Below are 17,857 nucleotides of genomic sequence, written 5' to 3'. Positions count from 1 at the left end.
CAAGCCCACCAAACAAACAATGATAAGGCATATCATCCTCGAATTTCTGCATATGCATCAAGATAACAAGCTATAAATAAATTGATTCAACCCAACAAAACCAAATCACATACCACACCGTATGTAAAACAAAGTAGAAAAGGAAATGTAGAATTAAGTTACTTTCTCTCTAACTTCTTCCGAGATCTCAAGCTTCTCATAAGGCATATCATTCAGTGCATGGTTGATCTTATCGTAAACAACATGAAATCTGCTCAAGACTGCCTCACTCTCCATGGCCTAACATTGGATTAATCAAGAAAAGAAATTTTATCATCACAAGGGCATGCAGTGTAATCTAAAGATTATGATCAGGAGTAGAGTAAAGAGGATTCTAACAAGAAAATGTAAGAAAAAATTGCACTTATCAATTCAAAAGGAGACGAATAATTGTGTAAAAAATGACTATGACCATTGCATACATCTTTTGACAAAATATGCGTACGCCGCCTCAATTTTAGAAAATTGAGACGCGCGTGCGTCTCTTCTTTTGACTCTTGAGCTCTCGATAAACTCATCGATGGTATGAGAATGTCTATAAATAGCAATGATTGAGGTGACTAAGCACACACCTCATAAGAACAAAATATACCATCTACGGAGAGTGTTGGAGTGCTTAGTAGACATCAATTGAAGGATCCGCTTCCGCATATTGTTTATCATGTTTATAAATGTATAGAAACATGAATTTTGAGAAAAATTCTAACATTTGGTATCAAAGTCATGATACCGCTGCTTTGAAAATTTTATTTTTCATTCTTCTGAAAAATCAAATATCGTGAATTTTATTTTAAAAAAATTATGAAAGTTTTGTTTAACAAACTTGAAGTTTGAAGTTCGAATATAATAATATTAAAAAATTCATCTGAAAATTTCTTCGAAGAATTTTGTTGTCGGTTGCACTTGAAGTTCTACTTTAAAGTTTTGAAAATTAAATAAATTTTCTGAATTTGGAAATGTAACGAGCAATGGAAAGAAAAATATCAGAAGAAGAAATATTTAAGAAAATGATTCAACAATTCTGAAACAATCATGTACATGCAATGTGTTGAATTAATAAAAGGACGGATTCCCCCATTGAGACCCACATAATTAAAACAATTAAATGCATGTCTTCAAATTGAATCGGTCAATGAATAAAAGTTTATTAATATTTTTTTAATAATAATAATAATAAATTAATATTTTTTAAATAATAATAATAATAATAATTATTATAATTAATATGTTATTAAGTTATATGTATAATTCGGTATATATATAGCATTTGGTTAAATAATTTATATACTTTAAAATAGTTCTAGAGTTTATGAATAATTTAATTTGTGAATAAAATTTTTATTCTATTATATGTATTTATAATTTGTTGTTATATACAATATTGAGTGGAATAATATTAATGCACTAAAATTAAAATAATAAATATTGCTTATGGTTTCCTGTAATAGTATTTGATTTCAAATCATGATAATTCACAAATTGTTCATATTCAATTATTATTATGTTTATATAATTTTATATGAACAAATTAATTAAAATCATATAAAGTTAGTTAATAATAATAATAATAATAAATTGGCTTATAAAGATTCACATAAATATGGATAATTAAGATAATAATTATAAGGTGACATGACACAACATAATATGAGGGAGTTTTTCATAGATCGGTTTAAACTGCCTCGACTAGCCACTAGTCTCCCTGATAAACGTTGCTCTGTCTAGAAGTTAGGCTGTCTTGAATCGAACACCATATGAGGCATGGAGAGGTAGAAAACCATCGGTAAGCCATCAAAGAATTTTTGGTTGTGTTGCATATGCATTGATAAGTTCTCAATTTCGTCATAAACTTGAGGAAAAATCTGAAAAATGCATTTTTGTCGGATATTGCAATCAATCCAAGGCATATCGATTGTATAATCCTCTTAGTGGCAAATTAATCATAAGAAGAGATGTAGCTTTTGACGAAGATGTGAGCTGGAATTGGAATGGAAAAAATGAAGAGACTCAAGTTCATATTCAAGTAGAGGACAATACTCCAACAACTGATGTTGGATCATTCAACCATGGTTCATCATCTTCTTCATTGTCAAGTTCAAGCAGTAGTAGCTCATCCTCGTTACAAGAATCTTCTGATGAAATACCTCATATAAAGGTCAGATCTTTGAGAGAAATCTACAAGTCTTGCCAGTTTGCCCTCTATGTCACAGATCCTTCAACCTTCGAAGAAGCGAAAACAAAAGAAGAATGGAAGAATGCAATGAAAGAAGAGTTGATGGCAATCTATAAAAATGAAACATGGGATATGGTGGATTTACCTGAAGCTAAGAATGCAATTGGTCTCAAGTGGGTGTTTAAAACAAAATATCATGCTGATGGAAGCATTCAAAAGCACAAGGCTCGGCTTGTGGCAAAAGGATAATCCCAACAGCAAGGTATTGATTTCAAAGAAACTTTTTCTCATGTTGCTCGGTTTGAAACTGTGAGAATTATTTTAGCATTGGCTGCACAGCTCCACTAGCCTGTTTATCAATTTCATGTCAAATCTGCATTTCTAAATGGAGATTTACAATAAGAAGTTTATGTCACTCAACCTGAAGGTTTTGTGATTAATGGCAAAGAGGAAAAAGTGTGCAAGCTAAAAAAGGCATTTTATGGGCTCAAACAAGCGCCACGGGCATGGTATAGCAAGATTGATAATTATTTTAGGCAAAATGGTTTTGCAAGAAGTGAAAATGAGCCCACTCTTTATGTGAAAAAGCAAGGTCAATATGATTTCATTATTGTGTGCCTTTATGTTGACGACATTATCTATATGAGTTCCTCTGATTCTCTTTTGGCTAATTTCAAGTCTAATATGATGAAGAAATTTGAGATGTCGGATATGGGTCTATTGCATTATTTTTTGGGTCTTGAAGTGAAGCAAGGAGTTGATGGGATTTTTATTTCACAAAGAAAATATGCAACAGATCTTCTTAAAAGATTCAGCTTACTCAATTGCAATCCAGCTACTACACCCATGAATATAAATGAGAAATTGCAACTTGAAGATGGTTCAGAGGAGGCAAATGCAAAATCTTTCAGAAGCTTAGTTGGAGGTTTGATTTATCTAACTCATACTAGACCAGATATTGCTTTCTCTGTTGGTATAATTTTCAGGTTCATGCAAAATCCCACAAAGCATCATCTAGGAGCAGCAAAAAGGATTTTACGCTATGTTGCTGGAACCATGACTTATGGGATTTGGTACACTCGATCTTTAAAGTTCAATCTCTGCGGATTCACCGATAGTGATTGGGCAAGTTCAATGGATGATCGAAAAAACACTTCTGCTAGTGTCTTTAATCTTGGATCAGGGGCAATCACAAGGAGTTCAAAGAAACAAGCAACAACAGCACTATCCTCGACAGAAGCCAAATATGCTGCTGCAACTTCAGCAGCTTGTCAAGCAATTTGGGTGAGAAGAATTCTTACAGATCTTCACCAACAACAAGAAGATGCAACATATATTTTTTGTGATAACAAGGCCACGATTGCAATGACAAAAAATCCAGCATTCCATGGAAGGACTAAGCATATCGATATTCGCCTACACTTTATCCGAGACTTGGTTGCAAATAAAGAGATTGAGCTGAAGTACTGCATTACACATGAACAAGTGGCAGATATTATGATAAAATCACTTCCAAGAGATAAATTCATTTACTTCAGATAACATCTAGGTGTTTGTGATTTTGAATCAAGGGGGAGTGTTGAAGAATGATTCAAAGTTAGTGGGTTTAGTTGGTTGATAATCCATGTTCTAGTTTGTTATTCACGTATCCATGTTATTTCTATTTAGTTGAATTAATGGAAGTAGTAGGTAGAGTTAAATTTTTATTCTGTAAGCCTATATATATGGGCCAGTTTGTTAGACATTGTTATGTGAAAAAATAAATTTCATTTTCCGTAAAACAGAGTATTGCTACTGTGCTCTTTCTTTGTTTTTATATTTTCACCCTTCTAAAAGAGAAATACTTGTCCTCTTCCCAGCACTCCCTCGAATTCCATCGAAGTTTGGCAAATCACTGCAAACCAACTATTTGTAGTGGTTGGAGCCAAGGGAATGCCACTTTGCTGCTTAAATTTTCTCTCAACTTCTACATTCTAAAAACCCATTATCATTCTTTAACCTGCTCACTTTTAACTGTTGCCTTTTCCTATATTGTCGCTCGGTGTTTGCTGAATTTAAGGATAAGAATTCAGGTTGGAGTGTAGTTGGACTTTGGTGGGTTAATGTACATGAGGTGGGGAATTGAAAACGGTTGGGCCACGCGGTTTCGGTATGGACATATTCGACACGTCTTCACATGCATGCACGGCAGCGGACCAGGGCAAGGGGACGCACCAACAGAATTCTGCTTTCTTTATCCTTTTTTCTTGAGATTTTCATGGACAATAAAATCCACAAGTAGACCCCTTTTTTCTTTCTGCATTTTTAACCGCTTTACTAAAGTCGTGCCAATATTAATGATGCCAAAGATTTGGATGTAAAGTGAAGAAGAAAATGGAGAAAAGGACCCATATCTTAGCTGCTACATATAGACTTACCCGTGTCAATTTGGGTTGATTATGTGGGTCAGGTTAGATTGACATATAATTATATTTAAAAATTGTTCAACTTGAACCCGACCCGAATAAACAATTGTAGTATGAATAGACATGTACAAAAAGTTTTTTACTTTTAAAATAAAACAAATCTCTCGAGACCAAAAACTTTTGTAGTAACGTGTTGCATTATGTTTAAACGTGGAATGAGATTTGTTTTTTCAGACCTTTTGCAATAACAGTTATATCTTTTTTTAAAAATGGACCTCATTACAGATTTTACGCATAAAGAAACACATTGCACCACGCCTTTTGTTGATGAATTCGATTTAAAAGAAGAAAAAATTACACATTTTTTATTGCCGATCATTCGTGGGTTTTTTTAAAAATAATTTAATTTTAAAAATTTGTTTCAAAAATAATTTAAAAAAAAACAATTCCAAAACTACTGCAATCCGCGCTTACGGAGCGCGGACGCTGCTCACGTGGAACAGCGTCCGCGCTTCGTAAGCACGGACGCTGGTGCACGTAAGCGACGGAATATTTTAGCAACGGAATATATATAAACCGTCACTAATTAAAACCGTCGCTAAACCGTCGCTAATTTTAACGACGGTTTATTAAAACCGTCGCTGTATTGGAATCAGCGACGGTTTAAACACCGTCGCTAATTGGAAATACCACCCTACACATACTTGTATCAACAGCGTGCACATGTACGTCGCGGATAATATTGAACTTTCAACGGCTTTTAATTTTGCAGCGTGCAATATGCGCTATGAAAAGCCATTTTTGTTGTAGTGAAGACAGAGAAAAAAACAAACAAGAAATTCATCAAGACTGAGATATCTCAATTGAATGTTGTTCATTTTCCTCAACATCATTCTGTGGTCGAATGTCATGTACAAGATGCTGCGGACCAACATTAAGCAAATTTGTAAAACTGTGTATGTTCGACCAAGACGGAGTCTTAAAATCCTGCTGACCAAACAAACCAAAGTCAGCCACCCCTGAATCACTGAATAAACTAGGTTGAATAGTAGAGGTTCCTGAAAAAACTTATTTTTTGATGAGCTTATTGTCTGTTTTTTTTCTATCTGCACTACAACAAAAATGGCTTTTCGCAGCGCGCAAATTCTTTTTCCACAGCGTATATTGCACGTTGCAAAGTTGCAAGACGAGTAGGTATCTTGGCATTTAGCGACGGTTCAAAAACCGTCACTAATTAGAGATGACTTATTAACCGTCGCTGATTCCAATAAAGCGACTTATTAACCGTCGCTGACTTATTAACCGTCGCTAATTAGCGATGACTTATATATATTCCATCGCTACAATATTCCGTCGCCTACGTGGACCAGCGTCCATGCTTACGAAGCGCGGACGCTGCTCTCCATACATGCGGATTGCATTAGTTTTGGAAATGTTTTTTTTTTACATTATTTTTGAAAAAAATTTTTAAAATTAAATTATTTTTTAAAAAAACCCATCATTCGTAAAGGACTCACACTACATTAGTTTTGTACTTGAAGGACTTTAATTACTGGTACTGGTATCTCTTGATTCATTCATTCTACGAATTCCAACACTCTGCCACCATGTTACACGTTTCCACTCGATAATATTACTCTATTATTGACATGTGATTTCTAAAATAAAAAACTATTATGTCGACAAAAAATGATCTTAGATTATTCTAAAAAGAGAAGATTATTTATTACCTTTATTAAACATATGCGGATCCAGCCACGATCCAATAATAAGAACAAGATATCTTTCTCGATCAATCCCATTGTTCTTCATTCTTCGCGAATCAGAAATGTACTTTTCAAGTTTGAATTTGTTCATTTGAAATATAGGTTCTTCTACTTCATTTTTGTTTAATATGAATTTATTTTTCTCTCTATTTTTTGTCTCTTGTGAGACGGTCTCACGAATCTTTATCTGTGAGACGGGTCAAACCTACCGTTATTTACAATAAAAAGTAATACTTTTAGCATAAAAAGTAATATTTTTTAATGGATGATCCAAATAAGAGATCCGTCTCACAAAATACGACCCGTGAGACCGTCTCACACAAGTTTTTGCCTTTTTTATATTATTCCTTGAGTCCCATAGAAAAAGTATTTTTCGATTTATTAATTAATTATTTTTTAACACTCGTACTCCGACCGCTAGTGTAAAAGAAATCGGAAGCTGCCTCGTGAACAATTAGTTGTAGATAAGAGAAAAGGAGAAGCATCCAATTACCCCCATGATAGGATAGATGACCAAGATTTGTCATGCATATATAAGATCCACTTTTTTTTTTGGAAATTATATGTGTGGCAAGATCTTACCCGTTGAAATGAAGTGAGGGTAGTACCCACATAGGTAGGAGATCATATACCCCAATGATACAACAATACCTGTGGAGATAATGCCACACGCACAACCAATAATTGAACCAACTAGCCAATTGGGTCGGACATAGAAGTTCAGGCCCACTCTTTACGATTGTTTTTTAGTTGAGCCCACTAATCTTAAGCCCAAATAAAAGTCAACAATTGGCCCATATACTACAAAGCCGTCGTTTCCATTTCCCTCTTCGTTTCCTCTGTACACAGACATTGATTGATGAAGCTGACACAGAGAAACATAAGCAGTTGCAGCATCGCCATAGCCAGCTAGCTCGATTTTCATTGTGAAAACCAGTTACCCGGATCCTCAAACATGTCCCGGCGAGTCCTCCCTGTTCTAAAGCACCACCTTTCGGCTAGATTCACGACCCACACCCGATCCGTTACATATATGCCCCGACCTGGAGATGGGTCACCACGCGCCGTCACCCTCATTCCCGGAGACGGCGTTGGGCCCCTCGTCACCGGCGCAGTGGAGCAGGTTATGGAGGCCATGCACGCCCCCGTCTACTTTGAGAAATATGACATCCACGGGGACATGAAGACCGTCCCTCCCGAGGTGATCGATTCCATCAAGAAGAACAAGGTCTGTCTCAAGGGTGGATTGAAGACTCCTGTCGGTGGAGGTGTTAATTCTCTCAATGTCATCTTGAGGAAGGAGCTCGATCTCTATGCTTCCCTCGTCCACTGCTTTAATCTCAAGGGATTGCCTACGCGTCATGAGAATGTGGATATTGTCGTGATTCGGGAGAATACGGAGGGAGAGTACTCGGGCCTCGAGCATGAGGTTGTTCCTGGAGTTGTGGAGAGCCTTAAGGTAGTTAATCTTGTGTTCATGTTTATGTTCGTGTATGTGAATCTGTGATACTGTTGAATGATGGCGACTTTTCTGTTTTGATTATGGATGCTTTACAGTTTTTGTCTGTCATTTAACATGTGAAAAAGGAAGATTTACAATTCAAAAAAAAATTACAGAGGTCCTTTATTTCAAATCCCAACCTTTTTGTGACGGCATGAACTAAGAAATACAAGTACCCGACATGTATGTGCAATGAGTTTCTTGTTCCGTCGAGATCTCTTGTAGTCTTCTAATCTTGCACTGTCTATTATTTTAAAGTAATCCAATTAGAATGGAATCAGATCGAATCTTTTAAATTGATGCTAAAATCTGAACAAATGAAAGTCGACATTTGATCCTAATCTAGAACAACAGCAACCGTTGTCCGTGTTTCGAGTACATTTTTTCTTAGATTTTCTCTGGAGATTCTCTCCTTTCTTTTTCTTTCCTTCCTGTTTCTCATTTAGTCAAATCGCTAGGTGATTACAAAGTTCTGCTCAGAACGAATAGCAAAATATGCCTTTGAGTATGCCTATCTCAACAACAGGAAGAAAGTGACGGCAGTGCATAAAGCAAACATAATGAAACTTGCGGATGGTCTTTTTTTGGAATCCTGTCGTGAAGTTGCTAGTGCTTACCCTAGCATCCAGTACAATGAGATGATAGTGGATAATTGTTCCATGCAGCTTGTTTCCAAGCCAGAGCAATTTGATGTCATGGTAAGTGCTATATGTTTGTTTTTGTTTGCACGCATAGAGTTTCATTTTACCATTTCTTATGCTACCTATACGGCTATTTGTCTCCTCCTGTGATGCTTACATTTTCATCCTTTTCTTTTGATTCTTTATGTTTTTGTGTATAGAACTAACTGACGAGAGTTTAAATTTCTCCATTTTGTCACCATGTTGCAATATCATTTTGTTGATGGTATAGAAAGATGTTTGTTGGATGTAAACATGTGTATTTCTCTTGTAGCACTTCTGTGTGAATACTGAAGTATCAACTTGCATCGAAAAAGTGAACTTCAGGAATAACTCATTGATTTGTTATTGGTTGTTGGTACAAATCACTTCTGAAATTGGACCTTAAATTGCAAGCATATTGTGGTTGTCTTGGTTGAGCTCTCAAATCATCACAACTTGATTTTGAAATTTATAAAACGCGGATTTATTCTATTACGTTGTTAATTGAATAAGGTCCTGGTTGTGGTGAAAATGCAAATACGAACAAAACATGTTTGACCATATCATTGGCTGTAACCTTTGAGTTCAACTAAAAGGGTCAATTTTGGGTATAGAGATGTCATAAATAGTAAACGTGATGAATGGCAAGAGCTTACTTTCACCCCTTAATTTGGTTATCCTTGATTTCATGGTACCTGATTTGGTTTCATTGCTTATCGACTAGAAAATATACATTTTGTAGGTGACTCCTAATCTATATGGGAATCTTGTTGCAAATATGGCTGCTGGTATAGCTGGGGGTACCGGTGTCATGCCTGGTGGTAAGTTAGTTATTTCCCTCTTCAAAACTGGAAGATTGTGAGTTCCCCTATTTTCAAGTTACAATTCAATGGTGGTGGTTTCTTCACTGAGCAAACCCCATTTCTGAAATAAAAAATGTGGTGGTGCTTCTCATTCGCCTTTATGCCTACAATTTGTCATTAACTTGGTTGGACATGGATGATGTATCTTGTGGATTTCTTTAGTCATGATTTAGGTCTGATGACTTTCAGGGAATGTGGGGGCTGATCATGCGGTCTTTGAGCAAGGTGCTTCTGCAGGAAATGTTGGAAATGAGAAATTAGCAGAGCAAAGGAAGGCAAATCCAGTGGCTCTGCTTCTTTCATCAGCTATGTTACTGAGACACCTCCAGTTTCCTTCATTTGCTGATCGGTTAGAGACTGCGGTGAAGTGTGTGATATCAGAAGGTAAGTTCCGGACAAAAGATCTGGGTGGAGACAGCACGACCCAAGAAGTTGTGGACGCTGTCATTGCAAATCTGGAGTGAATATGCTCTTCCTGATTCCACTCACCATTTTCCTTGATTGTTGTCGCGAGTCTTGTAATGATTTTTATGATATGCATTTAACCTCATATCCAGGGTCAATAATGATCACGAATCTTCTTCAGCAAAGCACACATCACAATAAGAATCAAGAAAAATTTGAAGGCATTGTATGTTTTTGGTGGGTTGACTGATAATCCACTTTTTCAACGTCCAAAGAAATTGGATCAGTTCATTTTATAGAACCCTTGTGAATTTGATATTGAAATAGATTAATGCATTCATGTATACATGCTGATTGTAAAAGGTTTCTCCTCAGAGATAAATGGCTATAGATCATTTTCAGCCAAACAATATGATTACAATCTTGAGTTACTCAAGTCCCTTTCCCATCAATGAGCTACTTGAAGTTCAAATGAACTTCGGTTGTGTCCAAATATATGTAACGTTATATGTGAAACAAAAACCCGCTGAAACATGATAGAATAGGAACTGTTAGCACTAAGTTGGCAAAACTGGCCGCCGTTCGAAAATATTTTAGGTTCATGCAAGGCTAGCACCAGTAGATTATACTCGAGTACGGACGGGAGAAAATAAAAGAAAGAGAATGCCAAGGTTTCAGGGGCTGGCTAGAGTGGAATTGTTGCATCCCCCTGAATTATGCAGTCACCCTTTGGCAGGAGCTTACGGCAAATTGCCCATGAGTGTAGGCTTCCACATACTGTGGGCAAGGTCTGTGCGTTGTCAAGTTACTGAAATCAAGTTGTATGATTTATAGTACATGACCGGCCCGAAACTTTGAGCTCTGTGGCCGTAGAGCCTATTGTAAATACTTCATTTAAAAGGATTAAGATTCAATTTTTCAGATGTTTGCAGAGGATATTATAAGCTATTTAGAAATTACAATCACTAGGCACACCCATTTTCCTAGTATTCTGGTTTTTTTTATTACCGGCTGTAAAAAAAGTCATGTTCCACAAGAACGCCTGACAAAAGCTAGGATTTATGTACTTTTGTAGCAGCTACAAACGATATCCAGTAACAAATGTAACAGGTTAAAACACAGCAACATCAAAATCACAAACTATTTATCTTCAAGCCGACGTAGCAGTGATTCCGCAAAGCTCTGCTGCCTGCAAATGTACAGATACAAATGAGAAACATTGTATATTTAAAAATATTGTATACCAGGCATTGACAATCCACTGATTTTAACAAAACATTTGACATCCTCAAGGCATGGCCAGATTGCCCGAAAATTTAATGCATTTAACAACATTTGTACAATGGACCAATGCTGGTGAAGGAAAGATCAAGTCAATCAAAACTTACTTGCGCTCTCGATGCTTGGGGCTGGGGCGAGAGTATTTCAAATATCCATCCCACGGGACCTTTCTAAGACCTGCTCGAAGAGAAATGATGTCCCTCACCCTGATATAAACACCGAAACAATAACAGCAAAAGTCAACTTAGTTGGAATGGCTTGCGAATTCAAATTTGATTACTTACAACATGTCTCCCTATATAGTGATATGGAGAGTCTTATAATGAATTAAGGATTTATTTGGGACTCCAGATCGATATAGCATAAATAACTCTCAATAAAAAGGAAAAGAGAATGGTAATTTTGGAAATGCAATATATTCAAGCATCTATCTAGTATTTACATATTAAATCTTAGGGACCATACAAACTTCTTTCACAGTTTCACACATCAAAAGTGCACCATAAAAAGTATATAATCAAATGATGTGAACTTGAACTGCAAAAAAAATTAAATTACAGAAAGTATGTTTCCCGTGCTAGTCCTTTCGAGACTGATCATGTTTTATTTTCTATCCTGATCACGTTGAGTAGATTTACAAAAATAGCACACACTTAAAAAATTTTAGCTCTAATACATTCATGCTAATGAATTATTTATCCTCTTTCATCTTGCAATTATATAAATCAATATTATCAAGAAATATGAGAAGTTAAATCATAAATCCTTAAATTTCGTAACAAAAGGTATTATTTTAGTATCGGTTAGGCACACACTGTGCATGTACTAGTTGTATGAATTGATCATGATTCATATGATATCAATATCTACCTCTCAGCAAACTTAATAGGTGTTTCCTCAGGTCTCAGATTTTGAGGCTCCAGGTACCATACATCGCAAACAACTGCCCATGATGTCATAAGCTGCAGCAAGTGTGTTGTGAAAGATTGCCTGTAAATGAGATTAGAACACATTTTTAAAGCCTTATAACTAATGAAGTAATAGTTTCGTAGATCAACGTCGAAAGGAGACATCACTAGCCATCATTAACAAATATCGTTCTATCACAATTTCCCACAGAACAAACTGTAGAAATTAACGATAGAAAACATTTAAAGATGATAGGTTGCCTTTTCTCATTTCCTGCAACCTAATTAACTCCTAAAATTATGTTTATCAACACATTAACTCATACCTAAATAATACATACATTTCAGAAAAAACATAGAGTGAGATGTTATAAATATCAACGATACAACTATTTAAAAAGAATCCTATGCATAAGAAAACGAGAAACGAAACACTTACTTTCGACTGTTCCAGAAGGCATCAACAAATATCTTGTTATACTTGATTGCGACTGGACAGACAGTGCAGTCAAGCTCAAATGCACCCTAAACACCATTAACAAAAATCTTTACACAATTTTTATTTAAATCTCCTACTGTCCTACATCCACTTGAACTATAATTTAACAGTATGCAACTTGCGTTTATATCACCAGCTTATATTCTACACGATAATCTATAATTCACCAGAAGAAATTCCACATTGAACAGTAAGACAAATAATGTTTTGGGAGAGTAATACTCTATAGTGTGGGGAAAATGGAAATGAGAATATGTACATAAAAAATTTTAATTTTTAAGTTGGTCGAGGTACGGAAAGCAAGAAAAAAATTATCAGTTTCAAGCTAATATAATAAACTCAACTTTGACAGAGAAAACATTGTCACCTTCTTAAACATCACGGTATAGTGGTTATTCACACAAGTTCCTTCAGGGAATATGAGAAGAGGATTGCTGTCAGCCGCATTGACATGTTCTCTTAACCTGGGAGAAAATAGAACAATCAAAAGGATGTTTTTGGCATATCAACCCCATTATGAAGCACATACTTTCTAGCCACAATTTCACGATCCTTGGACTCTGAGCGGTTGAACCAGATGCATCCCAAACTTTCCAAAATAGTGCCCTGCAACAATCCTATACAGGAGCAATCACGATAATGTAAACAAGAACAATCAAGTAAAAGAACACACTACATTGCCAGCATATGACCCCAGGAGTCAATTTTTTAAATTCTTATGCATCTCCACAAGTTACCTAAACAAGATGGCAAACACTTCCAAAGGAAAATTTACAATCTTTTCTAAAATTCATTAAGGTTCAAAAACCGAGTTTCCAAAAACAATCATCGTTAATTTTCATACCTCCAATCCAAGATTCAATAACTTCAGTCTCCAATCTCCATCGTGACATTACTATGAAATAGTCCACCACACACACACACACACACACACAAATATCCAATAGTCTTCTACCAGCTAATGATTATGGCATAAATTTGACAAAGAACATTAAACGGTCAATTTTGAGAAGTCTTGGAGTAAAATAATGCACATTTGAAATTCCTAAAATAAGTATCCGGAATTTTCAAACTTCTCACGCACAAATAATCTAGAGAGTTTCACAATCACAAGATTAGAGGCCTGAAATGCTAAATGCTTTTACTTACCAACCCAACCAGGATGCTTCTGCATGATCACTGCAAATGCAGTCATTTGTTCCAAAACGATGAAATCAATCATGGACGTATGGTTTGCCACAAACACCTGCTTAGGACGAATGCTGGGGCGAGGGCCGTGATACTTGACAACCCCAGTCCATGATGCAACAAAAAAGCTGCAAATGAGCTCCACTAGACCTCTCTGAATAGAAAATAACCAACTAGTGAGTACCAGAAGTCCAATCTAAGGATTATGTAACATCTTCTGCACAAAAAAAACTAAATAATGACTAAACTCACAAATAGTGAAAACTTATGTTTGCCATGGGGGGATTCTTTATTCCCAACGTGGTCATCTCTTACCCCTTACTTTTTTTTTTTTTTTACTTAGGTTTCCCTGAGATACGAGTTCCAGTCTTGTTACCTATTACCCTACTCCAGATGTACAATGATTTGACCAGATCCAAATTGGAAAAACAAACATTGCTTTTACCCAGTCATGTGTAAAGAACAAGCAGTCAAAGAAACGCTAATAAAACTCTAAATCCAGATCCTAAAAAGTATGGAAGTCTAATATTAATGTCCAGTATATTAATAACATTATTATTATAACAAGATGAATCAAAAAGGAAAATTAATCAGTCACACCTCTAACTTTTTCCTTAGCTTGTCATGCCCTTTCAACAGGAAATGGACAGGAAAATAGCATGATAGAAATATTATCCATCCAACTGTCAATACAATGACCCTGCATTTGATATGAGATTCATGAAGCATCACGATGCATTAGGATCACTAGAACTAATAGACCAGAAAAGAGACGCAAATTCCAATCATAATGGTCTGAAACAACACATTTGATGCGACTTCTACATGCAGTGTGACAGGTTGTAATTAATAAAAATGAACCACACCACCCACCAAACAAAGAATAAAAACACTAGATGAATTTTTCTAATGTAAAAGTAGAATAGGATTCTTAACTTGTCCAAGATAAATGACATTATAAAGTCAAAATAAAAAATACAAACGATTTTGTGTTCCAGATGTGCACATTTTAATCAATGCTTCAGCATATGAAGCTCTACAAACCAGAGTATGCACCAAATCAGATTTACAACACACACAACAGGAAAATTAAAACACAGATGCCTGTATCCTAAAAAAACTTAATTAAGCCTTGCTTAAGGGCACTTAAGCTTGAAGCTTGCCTAAAACGTTTCGCTTTGTCCAAAAACGGTAAAAAACGACTTCTACATGCTGTGTGACAAGTTGTAATTAATAAAAATGAACCACACAACCCACCAAACAAAGAATAAAAACACTTGATGAATTTTTCTAAAGTAAAAGTGGAATAGTATTCTTAACTTGTCCAAGATAAATGACATTATGTAGTCAAAATCAAAAGTACAAACGATTTTGTGTTATAGACGTGCACATTTTAATCAATGCTTCAGCGTATGAAGCTCTACAAACCAGATTATGCACCAAATCAGATTTACTACACACACAACAGGAATATTAGAACACAGATGCAGTATGTCAGTGTTCTAGAAAACTTAATTAAGCCTTGCTTAAGCTTGAAGCTTGACTAAAACGTTTCGCTTTGTCCAAAAGCGGTCAAACATAGGTTGACGATATTACGTGTCATTAAATACGCTCAAGTGCGACTTAAAAAAAAATTGATGATAAGAAGAAGAGAGAACAAAAATTAGCTCTTTCATTAGTAAGTGATGCTAAAAACGTACAATCGTGCTTAATAATGCTTAAGTACGACTTTTCCCTAAAGCAAGATTAATGAACAAGAAGAAGATAAATACAAATTAGAAATTTTACTAACAATTAATGCTAGTAATATACAATTTTAGATATTTAAAAGTGTAGATATGATGAATACGTGGTAGATAGTGACGTTTAACAACCTACAAGGGATATTGATGATAAAATTTTAAAGTAGTCCAATTTAAATTGAGTTCTTATATGACGGTAGAAGATATGAAATGAAATGAATAATAGAATACATATTGAATTAGAATCTGACAAAAAACTAATACTTTACACATAAATTTATAATATTTATGCATTATTTACTTCATTTATTTGTTTGAGAATTGAAATAATTAAAATTATAGTTTAAATTAAAAAAATTTATGTTTTTGCTCGTATCAATCTCGTTTAAGCTTAAAAAGCTTGAAGCTTTGTGCTTCTTATAACCTCCTTTTGGATGATTTTTGGGACAAGCTTATTATAAAGCTTATGTTTACCCTTAAAAGTTGTATGTTGTGATGTTTCAGATTATAACAGACATCACAACATACAACTTTTAAGAGTAAACATAAGTTTTATAATAATTTTATCCCAAAAATCATCCAAAAGGTATTGCCTAATTCTGATTTCAACCCCAAATTAGCAATTAAAAATTTATAATCTTAAACAGCAACATAATATTCTCAAAGGAAAGGGTTATATAAATTTTAAAAGTGGAAATAATTCTGAATGACCTGAAAATGAAAAGAGGTGATTGATCCTGAGTGAAAGAGAATGGCACTCCATTACATATTGATGCTGAACAAAGCTAAAAGAATTCCATTAAACAAGTATCAATTGCACGGGGAACAAACTCACCTTACTGGGAAAAGCAGCCCATATCTTACTACAACTCCCAAACACCACAAAGGAAACAAATATACGTTCCAATTCCAAGGTTCTGGAGGATTTGACTTGAAGCATCTTGTGAAAGAATCCTATCCAGGAGTAAAATCAGAGACAAAACATAAATACACCATTTTTTCACGGGACTCAACACTGAGACAGGGGACTAAAGAACATGAAGGAATAAAGGAAACAGAGAATATCTCATTTGTGCAAAAAACGTAGCTTTTCCACTAGTATAATCGAAATAAGTTTGTCTAATATTTATGTTCAGCTAAAATAAAAACGCTAAACGAAACAAATCAAGAAAGCTTGCAGTGAGCAGTACCAAGTATTAAATTAAAAAAGGAATTATGGTAAACGACTGGAGCAGCATACTGTATCGGATGTAGCAGGGCAAGTATTAAAATCGATTACAAATCTCCTCATCTAAATCCTAATCCTATTACTCCTCTGAAGCAAAGATTATATATTAAAAAAAATAAAGGGGGAAACATGAAATCCACGAATTAACTCGAAATCCGTGGGGAGAAAACACTTACATCAACAATGGCACCCGCTGCCTCAAACAAAGTCGGCGAAATATCTAGCAAATCACGCCTAAACAGCCAAAGAACACAACAACAACAACATCAGATGCACACAGAGACGAGAGCTGACAAAGGAAAATCGAAAAGGGGGGAGGATTACAGGCGTAGTTTTCCATGCGGCTCCTGAATGGATCCAGATGGAAGGTAATCTTCGATATTGGGGTGATCCAAATCCAATTCGGAAGCCGATGATAGAAGCTTGCTCATTTTCCCGATCTTCACAGCATAATTAATGATATTGAGCACTGNTAATGGAACAAATAAACTGGGTTAGAGCCCGATTCAGATGGAGCCCAATTTGGATGGGCCAATATATTGATTGGGCCACAATTGGAGTTCTTGTCGTGGGCTAACCTCATCCAGTCCAACATTGGCAATCGTTTTATTTTTATTTTTATCTTTGACTTTGTTCATCATCGATTATTAATTTTATAAAGGAAATAATTGTGTGTTAATGTAATGAAAGAATTTCGAAAAATAATATTCATGAGAAACGCAATCATTGACTCACGTTGGATTGAGAGTTTTGCTCCTTGTTTTTTCTATACACAAAATCCCTTAAATTCAACATTTTTTGCATGGGTATTTTTGTTTTAACCCTGGTTTAACTAGGTTTATTTTACAAATTTCTCCATTTTTTGCATGGACAACTGGCAAAATAACTCGGATAAAAAAATTGGAGGGGGTTGTTTCCCAAAATTTCGAGATCTATTGATCAAATTAAAGTTTTGTTTATAAAAGAAAATAGATCCCATGATATAATCACATTTAAAAAAATGTTATATTTCTTCTCTAAATAATCATGTTTTTATCATTTATTATCATTGAATTAGTACATATATTTTTAAAATTTAAAGATATTGTTTGTATTAAAAATAAATTTTTGATTTGATATGATAGGCCCATTAAATTTTGAACTAAATGGGTTAAATTTATTTTAGCTCAATTAATTATGTTCAAGCCAGTGAACTTG

General features: G+C 35.1%; 2 protein-coding genes across 2 annotated transcripts; one reads left to right on the top strand and one right to left on the bottom strand.

Moving 5' to 3' along the window:
* Nucleotides 1-7,195: 7,195 nt before the first annotated feature.
* LOC140987555 (isocitrate dehydrogenase [NAD] regulatory subunit 1, mitochondrial-like) lies at nt 7,196-10,092 on the top strand. The gene is made up of 4 exons (XM_073456108.1): nt 7,196-7,842; nt 8,343-8,582; nt 9,289-9,367; nt 9,599-10,092. The coding sequence occupies exons 1-4, from the start codon at nt 7,339-7,341 to the stop codon at nt 9,871-9,873; spliced, it is 1,098 nt and encodes a 365-aa protein (XP_073312209.1). The 5' UTR covers nt 7,196-7,338; the 3' UTR covers nt 9,874-10,092.
* A 700-nt stretch (nt 10,093-10,792) lies between these two features.
* LOC140987554 (glycerol-3-phosphate acyltransferase 9) lies at nt 10,793-17,128 on the bottom strand. The gene is made up of 11 exons (XM_073456107.1): nt 16,985-17,128; nt 16,837-16,894; nt 16,268-16,386; nt 14,291-14,390; nt 13,652-13,844; nt 13,032-13,119; nt 12,870-12,966; nt 12,443-12,528; nt 11,966-12,085; nt 11,203-11,301; nt 10,793-11,003 (listed from the first exon to the last, which is right to left on the bottom strand). The coding sequence occupies exons 1-11, from the start codon at nt 17,089-17,091 to the stop codon at nt 10,955-10,957; spliced, it is 1,116 nt and encodes a 371-aa protein (XP_073312208.1). The 5' UTR covers nt 17,092-17,128; the 3' UTR covers nt 10,793-10,954.
* Nucleotides 17,129-17,857: the final 729 nt, after the last annotated feature.

The sequence above is a fragment of the Primulina huaijiensis genome, chromosome 11 (assembly GCF_012295235.1).
Source record: "Primulina huaijiensis isolate GDHJ02 chromosome 11, ASM1229523v2, whole genome shotgun sequence".
Taxonomy (NCBI): domain Eukaryota; kingdom Viridiplantae; phylum Streptophyta; class Magnoliopsida; order Lamiales; family Gesneriaceae; genus Primulina; species Primulina huaijiensis.
The sequence above is the reverse complement of the archived record's forward strand: the minus strand, read 5'-3'. Positions and strand labels throughout refer to the sequence as shown.

What these genes read in the sequence shown, in the direction of transcription:
- LOC140987554 (XM_073456107.1), bottom strand. Translation starts at nt 17,091, where the DNA reads ATGAGCAAGCTTCTATCATCGGCTTCCGAATTGGATTTGGATCACCCC. An exon ending in CGTGAAATTGTGGCTAGAAA is followed by an intron (nt 12,967 to 13,031) that starts GTATGTGCTTCA and finishes ATTTTCTCCCAG; the next exon opens with GTTAAGAGAACATGTCAATG. An exon ending in CCCAAGCATCGAGAGCGCAA is followed by an intron (nt 11,004 to 11,202) that starts GTAAGTTTTGAT and finishes GTACATTTGCAG; the next exon opens with GCAGCAGAGCTTTGCGGAAT.
- LOC140987555 (XM_073456108.1), top strand. Translation starts at nt 7,339, where the DNA reads ATGTCCCGGCGAGTCCTCCCTGTTCTAAAGCACCACCTTTCGGCTAGA. An exon ending in CAGAGCAATTTGATGTCATG is followed by an intron (nt 8,583 to 9,288) that starts GTAAGTGCTATA and finishes TACATTTTGTAG; the next exon opens with GTGACTCCTAATCTATATGG. An exon ending in TACCGGTGTCATGCCTGGTG is followed by an intron (nt 9,368 to 9,598) that starts GTAAGTTAGTTA and finishes GATGACTTTCAG; the next exon opens with GGAATGTGGGGGCTGATCAT.